The sequence below is a fragment of the Taudactylus pleione genome, unplaced genomic scaffold, assembly GCF_031769625.1.
Source record: "Taudactylus pleione unplaced genomic scaffold, aTauple2 ptg000073l, whole genome shotgun sequence".
Lineage (NCBI taxonomy): Eukaryota > Metazoa > Chordata > Amphibia > Anura > Myobatrachidae > Taudactylus > Taudactylus pleione.
The window spans coordinates 6488883-6513799 of record NW_028284475.1 but is presented as its reverse complement, the minus strand read 5'-3'; the positions used below and the strand labels follow the sequence as shown (position 1 = coordinate 6513799).

The 24917-nt window shown below is 47.3% G+C and overlaps 1 protein-coding gene across 3 annotated transcripts in view; it reads right to left on the bottom strand.

Annotated features, from left to right (window-relative positions):
* Positions 1–1097: 1097 nt before the first annotated feature.
* LOC148532590 (SLAM family member 8-like) overlaps positions 1098–24917 on the bottom strand; it is a 104393-nt gene continuing 80573 nt past the window's right edge. For 2 of the 3 annotated variants that reach the window (XM_088467644.1, XM_088467645.1), the window contains 4 exons: positions 6284–6610; positions 5671–5964; positions 2778–2876; positions 1098–1818 (listed from right to left, as the gene is read on the bottom strand). In XM_088467644.1, coding sequence (XP_088323770.1) covers positions 1676–1818; positions 2778–2876; positions 5671–5964; positions 6284–6610 — 863 coding nt within the window. In that variant the 3' untranslated portion in view covers positions 1098–1675. Of the gene's footprint in view, positions 1819–2777; positions 2877–5670; positions 5965–6283; positions 6611–11038; positions 11146–24917 lie in introns of those variants that run through there. The other variant, XM_088467646.1, reaches the window with a different exon arrangement.

Genomic DNA, 24917 nt, shown 5'->3' with positions numbered 1-24917 from the left:
GGACTTTGAGCTCTAACAGAGCCGGAAGTCTACTACTGACATCACAAGTGATGTCAGTAGGGCCGCCCACAAACGGCAGGTGTTCCTCCGTTTGTACAGCCACCCCCCCTCCCCGCCTACAAAATGGGTGAGCCGTCGATCAACATCGACAGCCGCCCCGTTTTGTTGCGAGTCCCAGAGCGAGTGATTGCTCACTCGTTCCGGGGCTCGCGCACACCGCGCGTGTGCACTGGCCGACAATCGACCCGCTTGCGAGCGCTATTAGGTCCTCAAACTACACATGCCGGGTATTTTTAGCACATGAGATAATTGTAATAGAAAATATTTAGGGTTAGAAACCGCAGTATGTACAATTGATAAATTGGTGGTTACGTCTCAGCTGGGCAGTGGATGTAAAGCTAACCATCGCATACACCGAGCTGACACAGCGAACAAGTACAGATAATATAGAAGTATAACTGTGGCTGTCCACAAATTGCCGGCTATGACAGATGAGTTGAATATGACGCAATCTGAAAATGAATATTATTTCCTTACCTCTCTTGGAAAAAGCCATCTGCCTCGGTCATCCTCTGCTAGGCGGAACAGATTGGAATTTGTGAGGACCCTTGAGTCATGTGCTCGTCTGGGCCACCCAATAAAGACATCTGTGAAGCTATAAATAATGTATAATAATAATGTATAATAAGTTTTCAAAAGGACACACATTAGTACATATGTACACATTCTAAAACACTCACTGGATGAAAAACAAAACTTACCAATACTTGTGGCCCACAACGGCCTGTAAGACAATGGAATACCAGCCTTTTCTATTATAATAGTCTGCCGGGTTGTCACGGGGAGCAATGATGGGGATGTGTGTAGGTCTATGGCACCTGCGCACTGTGGATACCCACGCCTCAGGAAACCTTTTATTGTACCCTCTAAGCACTCTCCTTGCGGCAGGTTGATGAACCGCTGGTTTATTAACTTACCCCAGGACCTGGACTTCCAGTTGACAAGTGCTTATTCATTTCTTTAAACTGATTTATTAATAACCACAGAAGCCACAGTGTATTGTAAAAATATATTTTTTCACTATGAACACTCACAAAAGAAAATAAGAACGATAAGAATTATACTGAACAAAGTTATAAAAAGTTTATAAAAATAGCTTGATCATTATTTTAGCTAAAAATAAATAATGGCTACAAAATGCCTCCTAGAAAATAAAAAAAAAATCAGCGTGTAAAAATGGCGTCTTTCGGCTGCCGATATGCAGAGCCGCACACGTCGCGTGAGGCATCCGGCTCCGCATCAGTATGCGCATGGTTTACGCTAAGTTACCACTCCCTGGTGTATTTGCACCAGCTGCGATCACTTTAGCGTTCACTGCTGAGCTGAATCAGGCCCTCTGTTTGCAGTTTTAAGGTCTGCCAGCAGGGGTCAGCACTTCTGTACTGGATTTCTGAGAGCCAGTTATTTCCCTCGGTCACTGGCTATTTCCTCTGTTTTCTAAGTGCAACGTGCTTGTGCTTGAACCATTGTGTCTGAATGTCTCACAGCAGCCTATTACTCTTTGTCTTCTGTCAGAGAAATATGTGTAATCCTTTTGTTACTCCGGGTACCGCCTTAGCACTGCATGCTATATAGCTGTCTCTGTGTCATGTTGTACTGCTGTCTCGTGATTATGTTATACTTCTGTCTCTATATCATGTAGTAGTGACGTGTCGTTCTGTCGTGCTACTGTCTCTTCATTAGCCTGGATCGCCGTCTCTTCATCCTGCTGCTCTGGATCCTCCTTGTCCCTCTGTCTCTTCCTTACAGTATATTTACCTGCATCAGAAATACAGCCTGTAAGTGTAGTACATACAGCCATTCACTAAACCGCTCAGTCATAAAGATCTCTAAACCGCTCAGTCATAAAAAACTCTATCAGACATTGCTTCATTCATTTATTCATTTCATCGTTCATTCATTCCATCAATCATTCATTTATTCATTCCATCATTCATTCATTCCATAATTTATTCATTCAATCAATCATTCCATCAATCATTCATTTATTCATTCCATCATTAATTCATTCCATCATTCATTCATTCCATCAATCATTCATTCCATCGTTCATTCATTTATTCATTCCATCAATCATTCATTCCATCATTCATTAATTCCATCATTTATTCATTCTATCATTTATTCATTCCATCAATCATTCAATTATTCATTCCATCAATCATTCATTTCATCATTCATTCATTCCATCATTTATTCATTCTATCATTTATTCATTCCATCAATCATTCATTTATTCATTCCATCAATCATTCATTTCATCATTCATTCATTCCATCATTCAATTATTAATTCCATCACATCATTCATTCTATCAATCATTCATTTATTCATTCCATCAGTCATTCATTCCATCATTCATTCATTCCATCATTTATTCATTCCATCAGTCATTCATTCCATCATTCATTCATTCCATCATTTATTCATTCCATCAATCATTCATTTATTCATTCCATCAGTCATTCATTCCATCATTTATTAATTCCATCAGTCATTCATTCCATCATTTATTAATTCCATCAGTCATTCATTCCATTATTCATTCATTCCATCTGTCATTTATTCATTCACTCATTCATTCCATCAATCATTCATTTATTCATTCCATCAGTCATTCACTCAGTCATTCCATCAGTCATTCATTCAATTATTTCTTCATTCTAGAACCATGTGCTGGGATGGGGAATCAGAGATTTGAGTGGGGTTAATCTTACCTGAGTTCCTGGTGCAGAGATAAACACAGAACACCAGGGAAATAAATGCGAGTGTGAGAATAATCCCAATACATAGGATGATTTTACTGCTGTCCGCACCTGTAGTGAGAGAACACGCTCTGATCAATAATTGCTCTTATAGGCAAGTGCTGTTATCAGGAGACTCTGTTATCTAAGGGAGGGAGATCAATACAAGATTTGTCTTCATGTTCAGTATCCTGACTGTTTATTTGTAAGGCGCCAAAGTTAAGCTGGGAACACATCAGAAAGATATATCTGCAGGTGATGGTCGTTCATATACACTGACCAACCATCATCTGGCATCTGACCGCGGGGGTTCGCATGGCGCCACCCTCCCCGGCGGCCTCTGTGCGGCTGACTGTCCGTACACACAGCACGTTGTACAGATACAGTACATTGCAAAAGTTTTAGGCAGGGGTGGAAAAATGCTGCAAAGTGTAGAAGTGTAAATAGTTTATTTTTATCAATTAACAAAATGCAAAGTAAATGAACAGAAGAGAAATCTAAATCAAATTAACATTACCGATCGCAACTGCGATTATGCACGCAATCAGATGATTGTTGCGGTCTGTGCACGCATATCCAGCGGAGACTCCACTGCGGCCAATATGATCTGTATGTAAAACCTACACACAGATTTTGGTGCACATAAGCTGTACAGAAATGCGTATATTTATATATATATATATATATATATATTGTATATACACACACAAAAATTTAAGCTCAGTTTTAAAAGGTGCCCAATTTACTAATTCAGGCCTCAATCATTATTATGTAAGGTGCTACCCATCTGCTGCACACAGGGCCGGCTCCAGTGGTCGGAGCACCCTGTGCCAGCTCTCTCTAGTGCACCCCTACAACCGCCTTCGACCGATAATGGGGCGTGGCCTAATTACCATAGGCCACACCTCCTACGTGATGTTATTTGGAGGCGTGCAACAACTTCAGGCTGGGGGGGGGGAGCCTCACTAGCTGGGCTTCCCCCAGCCCTCTCCCGTTACTGAATGGTGCCGCGCGCATGCGCGCAGCATCCATTCAGACTCCGGGGTCCAACACCGATGCACAGCTGTGGCGGTGGGGGTCCCCAACCTCCCGATTTGACCACCCGCGGACCACTCTGGCCCACGGGTGGAACAGCGGGACAGCACTGTCCCGCTGAAATCGGGATGTTGGGGAGGGGTGCGTCCCTGTTCGACCGCACTGGTGGAACACCCCTAGAGCCGGCCCTGGCTGCATATCACAAAAGCTGGCGCTCCTTTTGCATAAAACACATGAACATAAGTAAGAACAGACACAAAAAAACACAGAATCAGAGATGAGACTAACGATGTGTACACAGCACGATCTCGCAAGCGACGGTACCAGCGGGGGTCCTGGCATCGGCAAGTGCATACACACATATCGTCTAGTGTGTACCGGCCATTAAGTTGAAGATGTACCAAGCCTTGGACAGAGATAAAGTCGAGAAGTTGCACAAAGAAACTGTCATCTAGAACAGTCTATAAAATGACAGCAAAGCCGGCCATACACGTTGCGATATGCACCGTGCCACGCGACGGGGGTTCTGGCGTCCGACATATCGGGCGGTCCCCACACACGGTGCCATCGGGTGGCCGACCGCCTAATATGCTGGCTCTCCCCTAGCCGCATACCGCTGCATGGGATCGCACATCGCATCTCCTGATCGATTGATCCTGCAGTAAGATCAGGGGGTGCGATGTACGACCCCACGGGTGCGCGCTCGGTCCGACATCAGGGCCATACACGGTGCGATATAGTCATACCAATCCGTCGGATCGGCTGCTTTATCGCACTGTGTATGGCCCGCATTAGACACTGGGGTTGCTTTGGGTAACCTCTCCACTCTATATCTCCCCAGGGCTAGATACATCTCTACCTTAAAGTAAAATACAGTCCAAGAACAAATGCTCAGAAAACACAGTCCTCAGGCGGAGGGAACAGTCACCCGATCGGGTACTTTCCAAGGCTACAATAAAGTCACCCAGATGTGTACAGCATTCAGGTGTCATGAGCTCTCCCTAAAGAATCGCATTTACTGGAAATGAATGAGAAGAACAGTTCCCTTATATATAAATAATTCACATGATGTTTTCTAATAATTTCTAGTTTCCATGTGGCCAATATAAGTGTAAAGGGGAATTTTTTCCCTGCTGACTTCCTGCATAGGAGTAATGATGGCTGACCTGACCTGGCCAGGAGAGAGGGTCTCTCATAAGCTACTAGTCCAACCTCACCAAAAGTACTCAGCTTTGTACATTGCACAATCCCAGCTAAATTAACCTTTGCCATTGTCTGCACAGTCCCCAGTCTAATAACTGGTTGATTCATCTGTAATGGTCAATTCAATTGTAATAAGTAAGAAGGACGATTAAAGCTGACAGTCATGCCGTGGAGGAGGTGCTAACAGGAGCACCGGGGGAAGGCGGGGAGTGATAGAGCAGGTACTAGTTTCCGGGAGCTGGGCCTGTTCTTCCCAGAGCCGCGCATAGTATTTTCCTATTTTTCAGAAGAGGCGTGGTTACGCTTCTCGGATTTGGTCGAGCCTGCTTCAGAATCAGGGCTCCATGGCTGTCTCAATGGCCCTGAATGCCAATACATATTTTAACTGAAAACAAGGACAATGTATAGTATACAGGGGGAGTTGTATCAAACCTTGGAGAAGATAAAATGGAGAGAAATAATGTACCAACCAATCAGCCCCTAACTGTCATTTTTCACAGCCTGTAAAATGACAATTAGAAGCTGATTGGTTGGTACTTTATCTCTCTCCAAGCTTTGATAAATCTCCCCCACAGTCTTTTACCTGTGCTTCCTACAGATTTGTCAAAAGCAGGGCATTTGTATATACCTGGATGAAATGAGCAGCTAGCCCATAGCACCACGGTGGCTTGCTCCTGGCTGACCGGATTGGTTACTGTGCAAGTGAAGGACACCTCCCGTTCAGTTGGGGCCAAGAGAATCCTAAGCAAGCGGCTGTCATCGAGCAGGCTGTAGGTAGAATTCCGAGAAATCCCCGGTCTGCTGTCTATGACCCAGCTGTAGGTCACATTGGTCCCGACTGTTGTGCCGCAGCTCAGAAACACGGTGCAGTTTGCGCTTCCTCTCGACACAAACACTTGGATCTCCGGCTTGACCACCGCTTCTAAGAGAGAGGCACAGAGGAAGCATTTTAGCCGCATAAAACTCCTACTAATATTAAATGATATCAGACTGTGGGGGAGATGTATCAAACCTCCCAACGAGGACAGGTGGAGAAGTTTCCCTCAGCAGCCAATCAGATTGTAGCTATCATTTGATAGAATGTACAACATAAATTGTAGCTAGGAGCTGAATGGTTGTTATGGAAAACTTCTCAATTTATCCTTTATTAGAAGGTTTGATACTTCTCCACCCTCCATGCTACACTGTGTGACGCACAACACATAACGTGAGTAACCGTTCCTCCGGCGTTGAGCTCTTACCATGCACTGTAAGGTGGAACTGATGAAGCTCCATGTGTCCTTCAGTGTCCACCGCCTGGCAGGTGAACTCCCCAGTGTCCCCCAGGTCTAGCTCTAGGATCTCCAGTGTAAAGTTATGGAGAAGATGGACCCTTCCATGGAAACGAGACTGATATGAGGTGTCTGGGAACCTGCGAGAGAAGGAAGCCACCAGGTGATCCGTGGGTGACATATGCCTCCAGAAAATATCCCTAGTGTTAAATCCTGGTGGAAGTTCCAGTGATAGATGTATAGAAGTCCCTCGTATTCCTGTTATATGTATGACGGTTCCTGTGGCACAAATGGTACCTGCATAAAGAGAAACACTGATCATCATAACTTGCCTAACAACAATACTGGTGAAAGAAGTGTAATACAGCATGTAATATCCTAATAATGATTGAAAGTACAGTTCCTTTTAGTGTAGCTACTAAATGTCCCAACAGTTGTGAGATCCTCAGAACAGGCACTGTGCCTCCCACTACTTATTGCACCCAGTGCGGCCACTAAACTAAAAGTTCTTAATATCTTATATCATAGCGCAGTATTGTAATTTATACGAGTATATACTCCTTTCACATTGCCAGCAATAACCTGGGTTATTTCACATAAACGCACAGCAACCCGGGTTATTGTGCAGTGTGAAAGGACCCAGCTGCAATAACCCAGCATTCATCCCTGGTAACTAGCAGGGTTGGACATGGGTTCAACCCGGCTCTCGGTGCAGTATGAACGGGTAACCTGGGTCGATGCGACCCAGGACCCATTCACAGTATAGCAAGTGCCGGAGCTTGCCGGCTCGGCACGTGACGGCGGTGACGTCATCAACCCAGCAATAAGCCGGGTCGACCACCAGTCTGAGAGAGGTCTTACCTGGGTTGCACCTTGTATTGACCAGTGTACAAAATCCCGGGTTCGACCTGGCATTGCAATTTAAAAGGACTATTAGAAGGGTATTTTTAGAGGTTACTGTTCTGCTCATAATTACAAAATATCCACGTTAATCCTGGTTTTTAAAAAAAAAATAATGTAACACCCCAAAACCATTCGGGGCTAGTAGGTATCCTTTGTTTGCTCTCATTGGGCCTGATTATTAGCATTCGTGTCCTCATCTTTGGCGTGTCTTGCTTATTGTGACTTTACTGCTACAAGCCCTTCCCTGCTGTACATTCGTGACTATGATTGTGCAAGGACTGAGACGTCCACTTTGAGCGCCTATAGAGCTTGGTGCCTCTTTAGACGCCATCATCGGACGTGCCATCGACACTTGCACCACCCCCATGTTAGGTGAAGCTTCTCCATCAGAGTGTGTCCTCCAATGTGAGCGATTGTGTGCCTGAGTTCGAAACCACATCAGTGACACACCTGCGACACTCCCATAACATGCCCATTAGGCGGACCATTTCCGTGTGTCCACATAGCCACCTCCCAGTCACTGCCCAGCGCATCTTCAAGACAATTCTTCTGAGACCGCGCTTCTCAATTGCACCTGCGACTCTGTGCGCACGGATCCTGGAAGCATGAGCAGTAGGACTTGGATGCGTGAGCAGTAGGCAACAAAACGCTCAACTGCGTCCAATGCTGTCACTACGTCTGACTCAGAGTAATGTTATAAAAGAGAAATCCAATAAAGAGCTTGGTATTAGCTTTGTATTCAGAAATTCAGGGCCAAATGTAATAGGGTGTCAGTTTTGGTAAATTGCGAGTTTTGTGCTAAACTCGCAATTTTTCACAACTCTCCAATGTAATAGGGTGTCAGGGCCTGAGTCAGACGCTGTCGCAAGCGCTGAGCGCATGACGGAGCCGGCTTTGCCTTGCGCATGCGCGAGACCCGGATAGCGACGGGCAATCCGTCGCTCCGGGTCTCGCACCAAAGGGGGCGTGCTGTCGATGTTGAGTGACAGCACGCCCCCTTTGGTGGGGGCGGGTCGGGGGGGTGGCTGCCCAGACGGAGGCGTTCCCATGGGAACACCTACCGTTTGGGGGCGGCCCCACTGACATCACAAGTGATGTCAGTGGGAGAGCTTTCGGCTCTGTTTGAGTTGAAAGTTCTCTGGGGCTTGTGGCTACGAGACCCTACCACAAGGGTCTCGTCGCAAGCCCTGATTCAGAGCGAGCGCTCAGTCAGAGCGTCCGGCTCTGAATCAGGGCCTCAGTTCAATAGCACTCGCATTTTTTAAGTGTTACTAAAAATCTCCATTCTCAACTCGCATCCATGCAAAAAAAAGATTACCAATAGTCCCCAAATAATAGACCTGCTTCAGGCTAGCGAGTGTATCCTGAGCAGGTCAGATTAACACAGAAACATGCACATATCCATGAGACACGTGCATGTTTCTGTGTGTACTTATGTAAAGGTTTTAATTGATAAAAAAAATAACGTGCACCCCCTCCCCAAAAGCATAACCAGCTCCGGGCTTTATAAAGCCTGTCCTGGTTCTAAAAATACAGGGGCCAAAATGGAGGGTCCCCTGAAAATTCCAAAACAGTTGCGACATTGTATAAATCATGTAACCACAAGATTAAACTCAATTAACCTTGTGGATACGATGTAGCGGGACCCAGCATAGACTTCAGTGGTGAATTCTCACCATTGATGTCTATGGGGAACACAGACTGACCGCATTCAGCCAATCAAGAAGCTGCTCCAACAGAGATGCCCGCTGATTGGCTGGCGGCCCATTCAATGACGGGGCACACGTGTGCTCCGGTCATTTACGAGGAGCAAAGGAATGTACACACACACACATACCTTTGCTCAGCTCGGCATGGTACATTTTTTTTCCGGTTTGTTATTTTAACCCTTTGGATGCCTACAGGGAATGAAGCAGACGTGAACTACGCATAGGATTGGATAGGTATGGATTTTTATTCCAGGTACCCTTATGGATTACTTCGGATACTAGGTGAGTATGTGTGAGTGTGAGTGTGCAGGTATGTTTTATTCAAATTTTACTTTCACGGTGTGTTTGTTTTTTTACATATTTCTTTAGTTGTGGAACTACAAGTGCCAGCGGGCCCATAATGCCCTGTGCTGGTGCTTAATATATTACTCGCATCGCCTAAACTCGCATATGTAGTAGCCTCGAGCTGAAAAGTTTGCAGGCTATTGAATTTGCGAGTTTCAGTACAAACTCGCACTTTTTAAAGGTGTGAGAAAGTGCGAGTTTGTACTGTTACTAAAACTGACACCCTATTACAATTGGCCCTCAGAATCAATTTCCTTCAGCGAATATTTCTGTAATCCATAGTGTTCATAGCATTGTCTCAAAAGTGCAAATAAACTAAATATTTTGTCAAACTTCAAGCTTGTGTGAGCTCCAGTGTTGTGTGGTCAGCGAATCAGCTCGCATGGGGAACAGGGGAACTGTGAAACATGAGCTGATTAACTCTTGAAAAAAACAAAGTAATATCGACAACGAAAACAAATTGTACAGTTGTACATTATAAATAACATATAAAGTAAAACATATTTCTAATCCCTTAATGACTTGGGCACATTGTACGGTCATGCCCAAACGTGTATTGTATTTGTAGCATTAATCTTTTCCTTTTTTTTATTATGAAAGTATGTCTCCCTTGGGGGCACGACAAATATATATTCACTTTTATAGGAACTGTTTGCCCTAGCTGGAGCTGACATACCAACTATTATTTTCATTTACTCCGAGGACTAATCTGGGACTTCTGAGACCCAGTAGCTCTCTTGGTAGAGGGGCCAGTGATCATGTGATGTGTGACCACCCAATTCTGTATGCACTGCGCAGCGGTCTGTTGAAGGTATGCAATCGGGAAGCCGTCTGCCTAAATACTGGCACCCGGCTTCCCGACTGTCATATCCCGGCAAGGGTGAAATGCCGGGCGTCTAGATGTAGACGGCCGGCATTTCCCCGACGCCGGGAGACCGGCGCCCGGCATCCCAATCGTAGAGATGCCGGGCGCCGCGAGCGGACAGCCGCGCGAGGGGGGAGGGTTAGGTTTAGGGCTCCCGGGGGGGACTTAGGGTTAGGCACCCCCCGGGGGACTTAGGTTTAGGCAGCGGGGAAGGGGGTGGTTAGGGTTAGGCACTTAGAGGTGGGATTTGGGTTAGGCACTGGGGGGGAGGTTAGGGTTAGGCACTCCTAAGGAGGGTTAGGTTAGACAATACTTACCTATCCACAATAGGGATTTCCAGCGCTGTCGGGCTTCCGCTGCCAGGATCTCTGCTGATGTCGGGCTGCCACGGCCGGCGGTATTTCATACCAGTTCCCTGTTGAAGACCTCGTGCAGTAATAATTAAGTGGCCTACAACCGTTCATAACAGTTTCTGACCGCCCCAGGCAGCCATACCTGCGCACGCTAATCTTACTGCATTAGCATAGACCAGGGTTTCCCAAACTCGGTCCTCAAGTCACCCTAACAGTCCAGGTTTAAAGATATCCAGGCTTGTGCACAGATGGTATAATCACACTGACTGAGGTACTAATGAAATCACCTGTGCTTAAGCATGGATATCCTTAAAGCCTGGACCGTTAAAGTGTCTTGAGGACCGAGTTTGGGAACCACTAGCCTAGGCGATTAAAGGATTACATGTGCATTCACCCAAATAAATTGAATGGGAGTCAATGGGTTAAGCAACTATTTTCCAAGAAGCGATACAGGTATATCGGTAATCAGGACTTAACTAAATTGGCCAGCGATTACCCTCAGCGGTGTCCTTGATCCAATCCCAGAGGCTGGTGCCTGAGTCTCACTCACCTGTATGTATAACTAAGAGCAGAGTCACCATGGAGCCCAGCATTCTCCCAGTAAGCTGTGTGCTGTGCAGTGTAACCCCAGGAACAGACCAGCTGCCTCTCCACCTCTCTGTCTCTCTGCAGTCTGCACAGAAATCCCCTGAGTATACACATAAGGACACAGATCCCAGGCGTCCCCATATCCATCCCCTCCTCACCTCATGACCAATTAGTAGATTCCAGATAAATAGGGAAATTCCGCTTGTGGTCTGTGGTGATGCAAACACTTTCAAAACCATTTGTGTCTTATTTAAAGTGACACATCCCCCGCTGGGCATTGCACGACGTGCCAGGGGTGTCAGGTTGTACGATGAGTGGGTACATGTACAGTATATCTGCAGGACAGTGACATCATCACTCCAAATACCAATCCGGCACTTCCACAGGCACATGGAGATACGTGATGAGAAAGTGGAACTGCCTGTACCTGAGTGTAGATCTTACACTGTGGGTTCTGTCAGTATTAAGGTAATTCTCAGCAGTCCTACAGTAGGTTTTGGGTTACCCATAGTTAAATGTAAGAAAGTATATTCTTTACTGGTGCACTAGTCTCAGCAAGCCCTGTCATGCCCAATTTTAGTGGTGGCCAGGACATACTGGCATGTGGAATACCACACCGCTGGCACCTGATGTGTGCCGGCAAAAATGATAATAAATAAAAACACAGGCACAAACACAGATGGAAAGATTCTTTTATTGAATAAATCGGCATGACCAGTGCAGTAGGGAGGGGTGTGTGAGCCGTGCCATCGCCCTGGGGGCGGCACTGTCGATGCCCCATGGCCTGTGCATCTGGCTAGCAGGGTGCCTGGAACTGCAGTCTGCGGATAGTAGAGCAGCTTCAGTGCTGCATCCGACCGACAATCCCGCTAATCACCCTGCAGTGTGTACAGCCGCCAGTTCTCCATGCAAAAAGTACTTAAATCGAACCGGGAACATCGATGGTTGCTAACCATCGGCTTCCAATTTCCAAGTCAAGTTAGGAAATTGCTGACTACAGTGTCTTTCTTCTGTGTGTGGGAAAATATCTACCCCCATGATCGCAACTTTGTCTGAACTATCTCCAGCCCTGACACGCTCCATGCAACCTGTACATATGTATTAGTGATTGATGTTAGATCTTTTATATAGCACAGCCTAACATTTAGGTGTTGTGGTTCTATACCTCCCAACTCTACTGATTTTGACAGGACAGTCCTAATTGGAGGTCTGTGCCCTGCTGTCCTGTGTTGTCACATATCCCAGGTCACCCAGCAGGTACACAGGTGTAGTCATTACTCACTAACACATTTCCCAGGTCACCCAGCAGGTGCACAGGTGTAATCATTACTCACTGACACATTTCCCAGGTTACCCAGCAGGTACACAGGTGTAGTCATTACTCACTAACACATTTCCCAGGTCACCCAGCAGGTGCACAGGTGTAATCATTACTCACTGACACATTTCCCAGGTTACCCAGCAGGTACACAGGTGTAGTCATTACTCACTAACACATTTCCCAGGTCACCCAGCAGGTGCACAGGTGTAATCATTACTCACTGACACATTTCCCAGGTTACCCAGCAGGTGCACAGGTGTAGTCATTACTCACTGACACATTTCTCAGGTCTCCCAGCAGGTGCACAGGTGTAGTCATTACTCACTGACACATATCCCAGGTCACCCAGCAGGTGCACAGGTGTAGTCATTACTCACTGACACATTTCCCAGGTTAGCCAGCAGGTGCACAGGTGTAGTCATTACTCGCTGACACATATCCCAGGTCACCCAGCAGGTGGCACTGGTGTAATCATTACTCACTGACACATTTCCCAGGTTACCCAGCAGGTGCACAGGTGTAATCATTACTCACTGACACATTTCCCAGGTCACCCAGCAGGAGCACAGGTGTAGTCATTACTCACTGACACATATCCCAGGTCACCCAGCAGGTGCACAGGTGTAGTCATTACTCACTGACACATTTCCCAGGTTAGCCAGCAGGTGCACAGGTGTAGTCATTACTCACTGACACATCCCAGGTCACCCAGCAGGTGGCACTGGTGTAATCATTACTCACTGACACATTTCCCAGGTTACCCAGCAGGTGCACAGGTGTAGTCATTACTCACTGACATATTTCCCAGGTCACCTAGCAGGTGCACAGGTGTAGTCATTACTCACTGACACATATCCCAGGTCACCTAGCAGGTGCACAGGTGTAGTCATTACTCACTGACACATATCCCACGTCATCCGGCAGGTGCACAGGTGCAGTCATTACTCACTGACACATTTCCCAGGTAACCCAGCAGGTGCACAGGTGTAATCATTACTCACTGACACATTTCCCAGGTTACCCAGCAGGTACACAGGTGTAGTCATTACTCACTAACACATTTCCCAGGTCACCCAGCAGGTGCACAGGTGTAATCATTACTCACTGACACATTTCCCAGGTTACCCAGCAGGTGCACAGGTGTAGTCATTACTCACTGACACATTTCTCAGGTCTCCCAGCAGGTGCACAGGTGTAGTCATTACTCACTGACACATATCCCAGGTCACCCAGCAGGTGCACAGGTGTAGTCATTACTCACTGACACATTTCCCAGGTTAGCCAGCAGGTGCACAGGTGTAGTCATTACTCGCTGACACATATCCCAGGTCACCCAGCAGGTGGCACTGGTGTAATCATTACTCACTGACACATTTCCCAGGTTACCCAGCAGGTGCACAGGTGTAATCATTACTCACTGACACATTTCCCAGGTCACCCAGCAGGAGCACAGGTGTAGTCATTACTCACTGACACATATCCCAGGTCACCCAGCAGGTGCACAGGTGTAGTCATTACTCACTGACACATTTCCCAGGTTAGCCAGCAGGTGCACAGGTGTAGTCATTACTCACTGACACATCCCAGGTCACCCAGCAGGTGCACAGGTGCAATCATTACTCACTGACACATTTCCCAGGTCACCCAGCAGTTGCACAGGTGTAGTTATTACTAACACTGACACATATACCAGGTCACCCACCAGGTGCACAGGTGCAGTCATTACTCACCGACACATTTCCCAGGTAACCCAGCAGGTGCACAGGTGCAATCATTACTGACTGACACATTTCCCAGGCTACCCAGCAAGTGCACAGGTGTAGTCATTACTCACTGACACATTTCCCGGGTCACCCAGCAGGTGCACATTTGCAATCATTACTCACTGAACCATTTCCCAGGTCACCCGGCAGGTGCACAGGTGTAGTTATTACTCACTGACACATTTCCCCGGTCACACAGCAGGAGCACAGGTGTAGTCATTACTCACTGACACATATCCCAGGTCACCCAGCTGGTGCACAGGTGCAATCATTACTTACTGACACATTTCCCAGGTTGCCCAGCAAGTGCACAGGTGTAGTCATTACTCACTGACACATTTCCCGGGTCACCCAGCAGGTGCACAGGTGTTGTCATTACTCACTGACACATTTCCCGGGTCACCCAGCAGGTGCACAGGTGTAGTCATTACTCACTGACACATTTCCCGGGTCACCCAGCAGGTGCACAGGTGTAGTCATTACTCACTGACATATTGCCCAGGTCACCCAGCAGGAGCACAGGTGCAGTCATTACTCAATGAACCATTTCCCAGGTCACCCGGCAGGATAACAGGTGTTGTCATTACTCACTGACATATTGCCCAGGTCACCCAGCAGGAGCACAGGTGTAGTCCTTACTCACTGACACATTTCCCAGGTCACCCAGCAGGTGCACAGGTGTAGTCATTACTCACTGACACATTTCCCAGGTCACCCAGCAGATGCACAGGTGTAGTCCTTACTCACTGACACATTTCCCAGGTCACCCAGCAGGTGCACAGGTGCAGTCATTACTCACTGAACCATTTCCCAGGTCACCCGGCAGGAGAACAGGTGTAGTCATTACTCACATCTGGTCTACTACTCTCATTTCTGCTAATTCATTCATTTATATCAGCTTTCTCTGTCTCCCAGTGTACGATCCACCGCAATAGATTGTAAGCTCTGTGGGTCAGGAGTTTCCTTTATATGATAGCTGTTTGCTATGTAAAGGACATACAAGAAATACAATGATCATGTGTGATAGGATCCTGTGACGGGCTCTTTGCAGAAGTCATGTGACTTTCGGGAAGTGAAAGTGAGTGGCCTTTCCTGTTAGTCACAACACACAAGATAACATCTGGATTTTATTAACACTTCTATAAGTGACCACAATGCGCTACAGCTTCTTCCTATCACAGAGGGATTTCACCTCCTTGGCTGTGTTTTCTTGTCCTGTATCAGCGTCAAGCATGCAACGTTACCTAAGAGACCGCACACACAGCCCCTTACAGAATTCCATGTTTCCATGTTATTATGTTTCTTTCTCCCCTCTAACTGACCTCCCTCTTCCTTTTGTTCTATTTTCAATTTATTTGGTAAGCTCAGCTGATAATATCGTATTGTATTATGTAGGGAGCAAATAATAATAATAAAAAAATAATAACATCAAAATTCACCTTATTTTGATAGTATATATGAGGTTATATCTGTTTCGAATATATTCATATTCATTTTGTCACTAATAGCCTTGTGAATTCTTCAGATGTTTCAATAAAATGTTTTAAAAAAAAAGAATTCCATGTTTCCATCGATGCACCTTACGATATAATAACTTTCTTAAATTGATATCATGTTATATCTTGTATAATAGTATGCCTGACATTTCGGGAACATAAAGGATTAGTTATTAGCCACAGAATATGGCCTGATTCCCAGATTTACACTAATGCACTCGTAACTGCAATCTCTTACGGATCGGATCTAATGCATTCCAAGGAAAACCGAGCATGGGGACGCCCACTGCTGCCTTCTCATATCCGTCTGAGGGCGTGCGAGAGCATAAACATCGGTAACATCGACTCAGATCGGGCAGCCACGCAGGTTGTACATCAAGTCTGACCTGTCTCATACACTGCGGCTCTCCTGACACACAGGGCCTGATTCAGACCCGGTCGCAAGTGCCGAGCGCTCGCAACCGGGTCGATGGTGGCCCAGGGCGCATGCGCGCGACGGAGCCGGCTCCGTCGTGCGCATGCGCGAGACCCGGATAGCGATAGCAATCCGTCGCTCCGGGTCTCGTACCAAAGGGGGCGTGCTGTCGATGTTGAGTGACAGCACGCCCCCTTTGGTGGGCGGGTCAGAGGAGTGGCTGCCCAAACGGAGGCGTTCCCATGTGAACACCGCCGTTTGGGGCCGGCCCCACTGACATCAGTCGTGATGTCAGTGGGAGAGATTTCGGCTCTGTTAGAGCTGAAATCTCTCTGGGGCTTGCGATGGGCGAGACCCTACTACGCGTCTTGACCATCGCGACCATCTTCCTAGCCGCTCGCTATAGCTGTGGGTGGTCACCCACAGCTATGCGAGCGGCCAGGAGGCCGTTCTAAAAGAAAAAAAAAAACCGACCCTGATTCAGAGCGAGCGCTCTGTCAGAGCGTCCGGCTCTGAATCAGGGCCACAGAGAGCTCTCGTGCTGCCAAGGAGATCGCAATGGCTAAGAATTGAACTCATGACCTCAGCGCTGTGAGGGTGCAATGCTAACCACTATGCCAACTGTGCTGCCCGCAGTTGGTGTAGTGGTTATGAATGCTGCTCTTGCAGGCAGCGGGCTGAGCGTGGTGCTGTAGCAGAGATGCTGCCGTCTCAGGCTAAAGGATGTTCTCCTGGGATTTCTGTTTGATGGAAGCGGACTGAATTGCGACCCCATTACGTGCGGCTCGGAAACAGGCCCCAAGAGCAGAAGAGGGTATTAGTCACTGACTTGCAGGTCTGAGCGTCAATCTTTGAGACTGTGGAGAGTTATATCACACTCATACTGGTTACTTACCAGTTAGACAATAGAGCATCATATAGAGTTGTGTGTTTTTTAGGAAGTAACTCACAAAACAAAAACCCCCTTTCTACCAGGAAAGGTCCCTGTGACTTAGCAAGTTACCCAAAACTACCAGGAGCACCTACGCACATAGGACTGACTGACAGGGCATGCTGGTGTATGTGGAACCCCAGTTACCAGTATTCTGGTCACCAGTGCATGCTGGGAAATGTAGTTCCACAATAGAAAAAAAAAGCTAAAGAACACAACCCCTCATTCTTCCTGCACCATAATATTTAGAGAAATGATTCTGTTTTATAATAAGAACATCTGATGCAACTGTAGTACCCCATGACCCTGTGTACCTACCCATGCTGGGGCGCAGTACCGTGTGCATTAATGTACAAACAAAATGCAAATGCAGCAGAAGGTGCCTGTAGGGAATAGATGCGTCCTGCCTGCATCTGCGATCCGAGTGCTGCGTATCGTATCACCATCGTGGCCATCGCAGCCCGCGGCCAGTTTGTGTAAGCTGACGCTAACTCAGACTGGCCATCAGAGCTGGTCTGCCGGATCCAGGAAGTCTGCATCCAATGACGCAGACCCCTGGGCTCAGCACTCCTACAAAATTGGAAACGACACACCACTGTTTTGTAGAACGGTCCTGGTCTCCGACGTCCTGAAACACTAAAGCAGCCCATACAATTTTTTTGCACGGTGTGGACGATTTCGATCAATCGTAACGATCAGTCATGCACGTCTTACTGCAAAACCGTAAGATTACCATCTATTGTGTACAATGTGATACACTTGTATGCATCTTATCGTCTGATCGTAACGATCAATCGTACACCATTTGACCACAACGTATGGAGAATTTCAAGGGAAGAATTTCAAGGGCAATCGTACCACACATCTTACCAACATAAAATTGTACCGTGTACAGCCGGCATAAGGGGGGGCTGCAAGCGATCACGCAGATCCCGTTTTGCACATGCACAGACCTGGTCCTGTGTATGCGCGGATCCCCAAACATCGGATTTGTACTGCCTGGATCCTGGTGTACAGAAGTCGAAATCTGTTGTTCCCGAGGAACTATATATTGTAGCCAAAGAGCCCCTAATGTCTGTTCCAGAAAAATATACGTTCCCAGATAAAGACCATAGTGATTCTCGGGAGATACCTCTAATTCTGCAGCGAGCCTGCAGACAGTCAGGGACGAGTTCCAGAGGTAAATCATCTGCCTGATACAGGCAGTAGTACAAAGCAAATGTTAATATATGTGGTACCCCTATATTTGTGCCCCAAATAGGGGTCCCCCAATTTTTTTTATTGTGTATACTGCAGATAATACACAAAGGCAGGGACACATGAACTTTTGTTGACCATTGCTCTCCCTAGCCTCACTGAGCATGTGCAGCCCAGTGGAAGATTATGGGCCTGATTCAGAGGCGCTCGCTATTTGCGAGCACTCGCTCTGAATCAGGGCGGATTTTTTAATTTTTTTAAAAATCCACCTCCAGGCCGAACTCATAGCTGTGGGTGACCACCCACAGCTTTTGCAAGCGGCCCGGCGATGGTCGCGATTATCGCGACCATCGGGCTTGCGGCGAGACCCTTGTGGTAGGGTCTCGTCTACCGCAAGGCCGAGTGGACTTCCTGCTCTAATAGAGCGGGAAGTCCACTACTGACATCACTAGTGATGTCAGTAGGGCCGCCCACAAATGGCAGGCATTCCTTAAGGAACGCCTCCGTTTGTCCAGCCACCCCCCAACAAAACGGGGCGAGCTGTCAATCAACATCGACAGCTGCCCCGTTTTGTAGCGAGCCCCGGAGCGAGAGAAGTTCTCACTCGCTCTGGGGCTCGCGCGCGTGCACAATGGCCAACCATCGGTCTGAATCAGGCCCTATGTCCCCTAGCTAGTAACCCCTTTGCCCGGGAACAAGCTCCTGCCTTGATTGGATCTCTGGGTAATGTGGCAGAGGGCCCAAAGGGCAGGTCTACACTAGAGGCCCCTAACCAATGGGGAGCTGAAGCTGCTGCTGAAGAGGAGATAAAAGGGACAGCTCTAGGGGGACCAAGGTGTGCCTGGCCGGGCTGCTGAGTCTGAGAGAGAGTTGCTGCCGGTGGAGCGGAAAGCTGTCGGACCCCGGAGAGGAGCCTGCCTACCTGCCTGCCTGCCGTGGTTGTAACCCTGCTGAGGACCCCTCGGGGTGTGGAGTGCTGTCCCGGCATCTGCCAGTTAGTTACCTCTGCCGGGGACACGCTCCATGGAAGACTGCGCTACAACCGCTGAGGGAAAGAGTGAATCTGACCGCTTCCTGGTGGAGAGGATCATAGGGCCCGATGCCGGAGATAGCAAGGGGATCCCGGCCGTTAAGCAGATGAGTGTCAGCGGTGGCTTGCTGAGTGGACTGCTGCCGCTGGTGCTGACTAAGGAGTGCCGGAATCTGGGGACCCTGCTGAGGGGAAGGATTCTGCCCAATTGCTGCCGCACTGCTGCTGACTGGAGGAGCCGCTGGAGCCTGGCTGCGCTGCCGGAGTCTGCTGCTGGGTCCTGGGGAAGTGTTCTGCCCTGCCTGGTGACAAGTGTGCTGCCGGGAACTACTAGGAGAGTTCAATGGACCCAGAAGAAGACCTCCCCACCTGGCGCCGGCTGCCTCGAGGAATGCCCGCGGAGGAGCCCCGGAGGGAAGACTGCCGCTGATGTCCACCGCGCTGCCCGAGGGGACCGCTGAGGAGAGGCTGCCACCGCCGACTGGGCTACTGAAGAGGAGCCCCTGGTTACTGGACCTGGTGAGGATGACCTTAGAGGAGATCCGGAAGCCGCGGGCAGAAAAGGGAAGAGACAACCCCAAAGGAAAAGGCTCAAGGACCCCTGAGCTGCAGTAACTTCTCTGCCAGACAGATCAATGAGAAGGGGAATTTCCCCTGCAAGTATCCCTGTGTACTGACATCTGAGGACTGCTTCTTGGAGCTCTGGTGCGGTGCTTAGCACCCCGAAGCTACGCTGGATATCGGAGGAGGCTGAATAGCCGCAGCGTGGGGTGAGAACCGATGACTGTCCCTCTCTTTCCCTTCCTAAGTGATACATCTAGCAGTACTCCTTGGGAAGGGGCTCATCGTTAGTCACGGGTCCAGTTCCTTTACAATTCCAGTTAAATCTGAGCTATCTTAGGGAGTTAGTAACAAGTGAGATTCTGTTTAAACTGATCATTTAAATTAGGTAAGGTGTTGAAATATGGGGGCAAATAAGGGATAAGATACCCCTTTCTCATATTTGTTGCTTATTTGGTGAATTATTTTTCCTGTGAACCTCCAGCTCATTCTGGGATGGGACGTGACTTGGTTATTTGCGTCAGCTCATGTCTGATGCAATTGTGATTAATGTAAATGCTGATTTTTCTGGCCATGAAATGTACAGTATATGTATTTACTAGTAGTGGGGTGAATGTAAATATCTTTAAAGCACTGCTTGGTTGCCGGTATTTACTGCAGGGACAGTCTATGCTAATGTAATGTATATCCATTCTGGCCTGTTATACATTTTAAATGCTGGGTCTGTAATGCAATGTATATGAATGTAATGTTTCTTTAACCCTGTGTAACCTCGGCTGGCAACTTCTGTGGTAATAGTGTGTGGCATATGCATGTATGTATTTTTCTCAGCAAAGGCTCAAAGACTGTGTTTAAACTATTGCAAGTTGCCGGTGAACTACTGCTTCCAGCATAGCCTAAGTGCTGTCCCTATTTTTCTCAGCAAAGGCTCAAAGACTGTGTTTAAACTGTTGCAAGTTGCCGGTGAACTACTGCTTCCAGCATAGCCAGTGTTGTCCCTATTTTTCTCAGCAAAGGCTCAAAGACTGTGTTTAAACTATTGCAAGTTGCCGGTGAACTACTGCTTCCAGCATAGCCTAAGTGCTGTCCCTATTTTTCTCAGCAAAGGCTCAAAGACTGTGTTTAAACTGTTGCAAGTTGCCGGTGAACTACTGCTTCCAGCATAGCCAGTGTTGTCCCTATTTTTCTCAGCAAAGGCTCAAAGACTGTGTTTAAACTATTGCAAGTTGCCGGTGAACTACTGCTTCCAGCATAGCCTAAGTGCTGTCCCTATTTTTCTCAGCAAAGGCTCAGAGACTGTGTTTAAACTGTTGCAAGTTGCCGGTGAACTACTGCTTCCAGCATAGCCAGTGTTGTCCCTATTTTTCTCAGCAAAGGCTCAAAGACTGTGTTTAAACTATTGCAAGTTGCCGGTGAACTACTGCTTCCAGCATAGCCAATGTTGTCCCTATTTTTCTCAGCAAAGGCTCAAAGACTGTGTTTAAACTATTGCAAGTTGCCGGTGAACTACTGCTTCCAGCATAGCCAGTGTTGTCCCTATTTTTCTCAGCAAAGGCTCAAAGACTGTGTTTAAACTATTGCAAGTTGCCGGTGAACTACTGCTTCCAGCATAGCCTAAGTGCTGTCCCTATTTTTCTCAGCAAAGGCTCAAAGACTGTGTTTAAACTGTTGCAAGTTGCCGGTGAACTACTGCTTCCAGCATAGCCCAAGTGCTGTCCCTATTTTTCTCAGCAAAGGCTCAGAGACTGTGTTTAAACTGTTGCAAGTTGCCGGTGAACTACTGCTTCCAGCATAGCCAGTGTTGTCCCTATTTTTCTCAGCAAAGGCTCAAAGACTGTTTAAACTGTTACAAGTTGCCGGTGAACTACTGCTTCCAGCATAGCCTGTGTTTATCTATTTTCCCAGCATAGGCTCAAGTATTAGCAAGGACTGTTTTTAATTGCTTCATTCTGCTGGTGAACTGCTAGGTCTAGCATAGTTTGTGTTTTCCCAGGATTCCTCATTTCTTCAAAAAGTTTTGTAACAACTGTGTAACTTGTAGTTGACCTTTACTTGCCTGCTGGAGTCACCAGTAGAGGACAGGGAGGTTTTAAGTAATTACATTGACATTGAAAGCTGTGAGTTTGTGTTCTGTCCATGGTACACTTTATACTGCTGTTATTCACTCACTTGTAAAAATAAAACTGCATTGTACCCATTGTGTCTGTCATTGTGTCTGTTTAAAAAGGGAAATACATTGCTTGCCCCTCTGATCTAATACGAACCTGGTTCCTAGTATAACAAATGGGATATTACATATATTTATATTATTATTATATATATATTTTTATTTAATTTTAAAGTTGCTGTATTATGTCAAATATAATAGCCTTTTATCTATTTGCCAATTTTTTTGGAGTACAGGGTGACTTAACGTGGGTATTACCAGCCAGAATTACCAGGCGAATGGCGGGATAAATCTTTTGCAATGAATTTACGCATTAAGCGAGACCACGTGTACAGAAGTTAACCCCCAGTAAACAAAGAGTTTACGTCAGATAACTGAATTAGGCCCATAGGGATGCGGTCAATATCCCGACCGGAGAGATTCCGGCACTCAGAATGCTGTCACCGGAATCCCGACACTTGTCAGAATCCCGGTGCTGCATCCCAACTACCGGAATCCCGACACTTGTCAGAATCCCGGTGCTGCATCCCAACTACCGGAATCCTGACACTTGTCGGAATCCCGGTGCTGCATCCCAACTACCGGAATCCCGACACTTGTCGGAATCCCGGTGCTGCATCCCAACTACCGGAATTCCAAAGGTAAGTAGCAGGGTTGAGGGGAGGGCTGGCATTAGGGTTAGTGGTTAGGCACTAGGGGAAGAGTTAGGGTTAGGCACTAAGGGGTGAGGGTTAGGTTTAGGGTGCGGGAAGAGGGAGGTTAGGTTCAGGCACCGGGGAGGGAGGGTTAGGGTAGGGAGATGGGGAGAGTTAGGATACCTACCGACAAGTGTCGGTATTCTAACCCTGTCGGGATGCTGGCGTCGGGATTCTGACCTAAAACTTAAGTGCACCAACGTACATCCCACCATTTGTCTCAGTATGCCTCTAAACCTCCCACCTCTGCTCTGCTCAAAATCTGCGCCTCTCACCTCACTCATTAGCTGCTCCCAACCCTTGTTACAGATTACAGGACTTTTTTGGAATGATTCCACTGTGTGTAATTCCCTCAGCCATATATATACAGTGCCAAGACTTTCCCGTAGTCTCCAAAGCTTCAGGTGTACCTGGAATAGTCTTTGTTAAAAGTCCCTTACACTTCCCAAATAACGTTACACCAATGCTACGCTCTACATAGTTCACACAAAGCTGCCTACCTGCCTAGCTGTGAACCAAATGGGAGGTGCAAAGTGCAACTGTGAAGCATGTGGCTCCCAAAATTTGGAAGTAGGTAATATTTAATGTAAATATTCAAGCAGGGCACTCATAATCCCATTCTGTGTTTGTTAATACCCTATTTTGCTTTATTTCTGTGTTTCCCAATTGAGTTTGTTCACGTTATATACATACAGTATAAGTATTAAAAATAATTATCTGACTGTGAATGGTGTGTCTAGGATTTTTGTAAAGTGGTCTCAGAAAAATTCTGTACTGCACATCATAAAATATTCCTACCGTGTTTCCCCGATAATAAGACACTGTCTTATTTTTTGGGGGGGTCAAAAAATCTCCATAGGGCTTATTTTAATTAACATTGACAGCATCATGCCCTCAGTCCTGCTTATATCCCCATCATGGCCTCAGTCCTGCTGTTATCCCCATCATGCCCTCAGTCCTGCTTTTATCCCCATCATGGCCTCAGTCCTGCTTTTATCCCCATCATGCTCTTAGTCCTGCTTTTATCCCCATCATGCTCTTAGTCCTGCTTTTATCCCCATCATGGCCTCAGTCCTGCTTTTATCCCCATCATGCCCTCAGTCCTGCTTTTATCCCCATCATGCCCTCAGTCCTGCTTTTATCCCCATCATGCTCTTAGTCCTGCTTTTATCCCCATCATGGCCTCAGTCCTGCTTTTATCCCCATCATGCCCTCAGTCCTGCTTTTATCCCCATCATGGCCTCAGTCCTGCTTTTATCCCCATCATGCCCTCAGTCCTGCTTTTATCCCCATCATGCCCTCAGTCCTGCTTTTATCCCCATCATGCTCTTAGTCCTGCTTTTATCCCCATCATGCTCTTAGTCCTGCTTTTATCCCCATCATGGCCTCAGTCCTGCTTTTATCCCCATCATGCCCTCAGTCCTGCTTTTATCCCCATCATGCTCTTAGTCCTGCTTTTATCCCCATCAAGGCCTCAGTCCTGCTTTTATCCCCATCATGCCCTCAGTCCTGCTTTTATCCCCATCATGGCCTCAGTCCTGCTTTTATCCCCCTCATGCCCTCAGTCCTGCTTTACAATTCTTTACTTACCATTATTTTTTTTTCCTCTTTTTTTTTTTGTTAGGGCTTGTTTTCGGGGTAGGGCTTATTTTGGACCGTTTTTCAAAAGTAAGGGATGGGCTTATTTTCGGGGTAGGTCTTATTATCGCGGAAACACGGTATATATAGGTAGTTTATAATACACTAGCTGAAGTACATGGCGTTGCCTGGGTTTAAACCTTCAACTTATAAAGTTTTATTATGTGATATTTAGTGTTCACTCTAGCTCCGGCGTGAGGCAGGGCGCCGGAGCTAGAGAGGGCATGCGACCGAGAAGGGGGCGCGGCCATCGAAAAGGGGGCATGTCTATAAGACGCGTCCCCTTTTTGTCACTCTTGGGGGCGTGCCCGGCACTTACGGACACGCCGGGCAGCTCCCAAGCCCTGCAGACAGGGAGAATAGATGCCGGGCGCATGTGCCCGGCGTCTATTCTCCGGCGGTGACCGGGTCACCGCACATTTCTTCACCCGCGGGACACTGCGACCCGCGGGTGAAGACTGTTCCCGCAGGCTCTTAGGGCAGGGCGCTTTTTGCCCTCCTTCTGGAGGGCAGGGTGCTTTTTGCCTTCCAGAAAGAGGGCAGGGCGCCGCGCCCCGCTAAAACAGCCGAGCGGGAACGCTAATATTGTCCAAATCCACCCCGTGGAAAGCCCACAAGTAGCTCCTC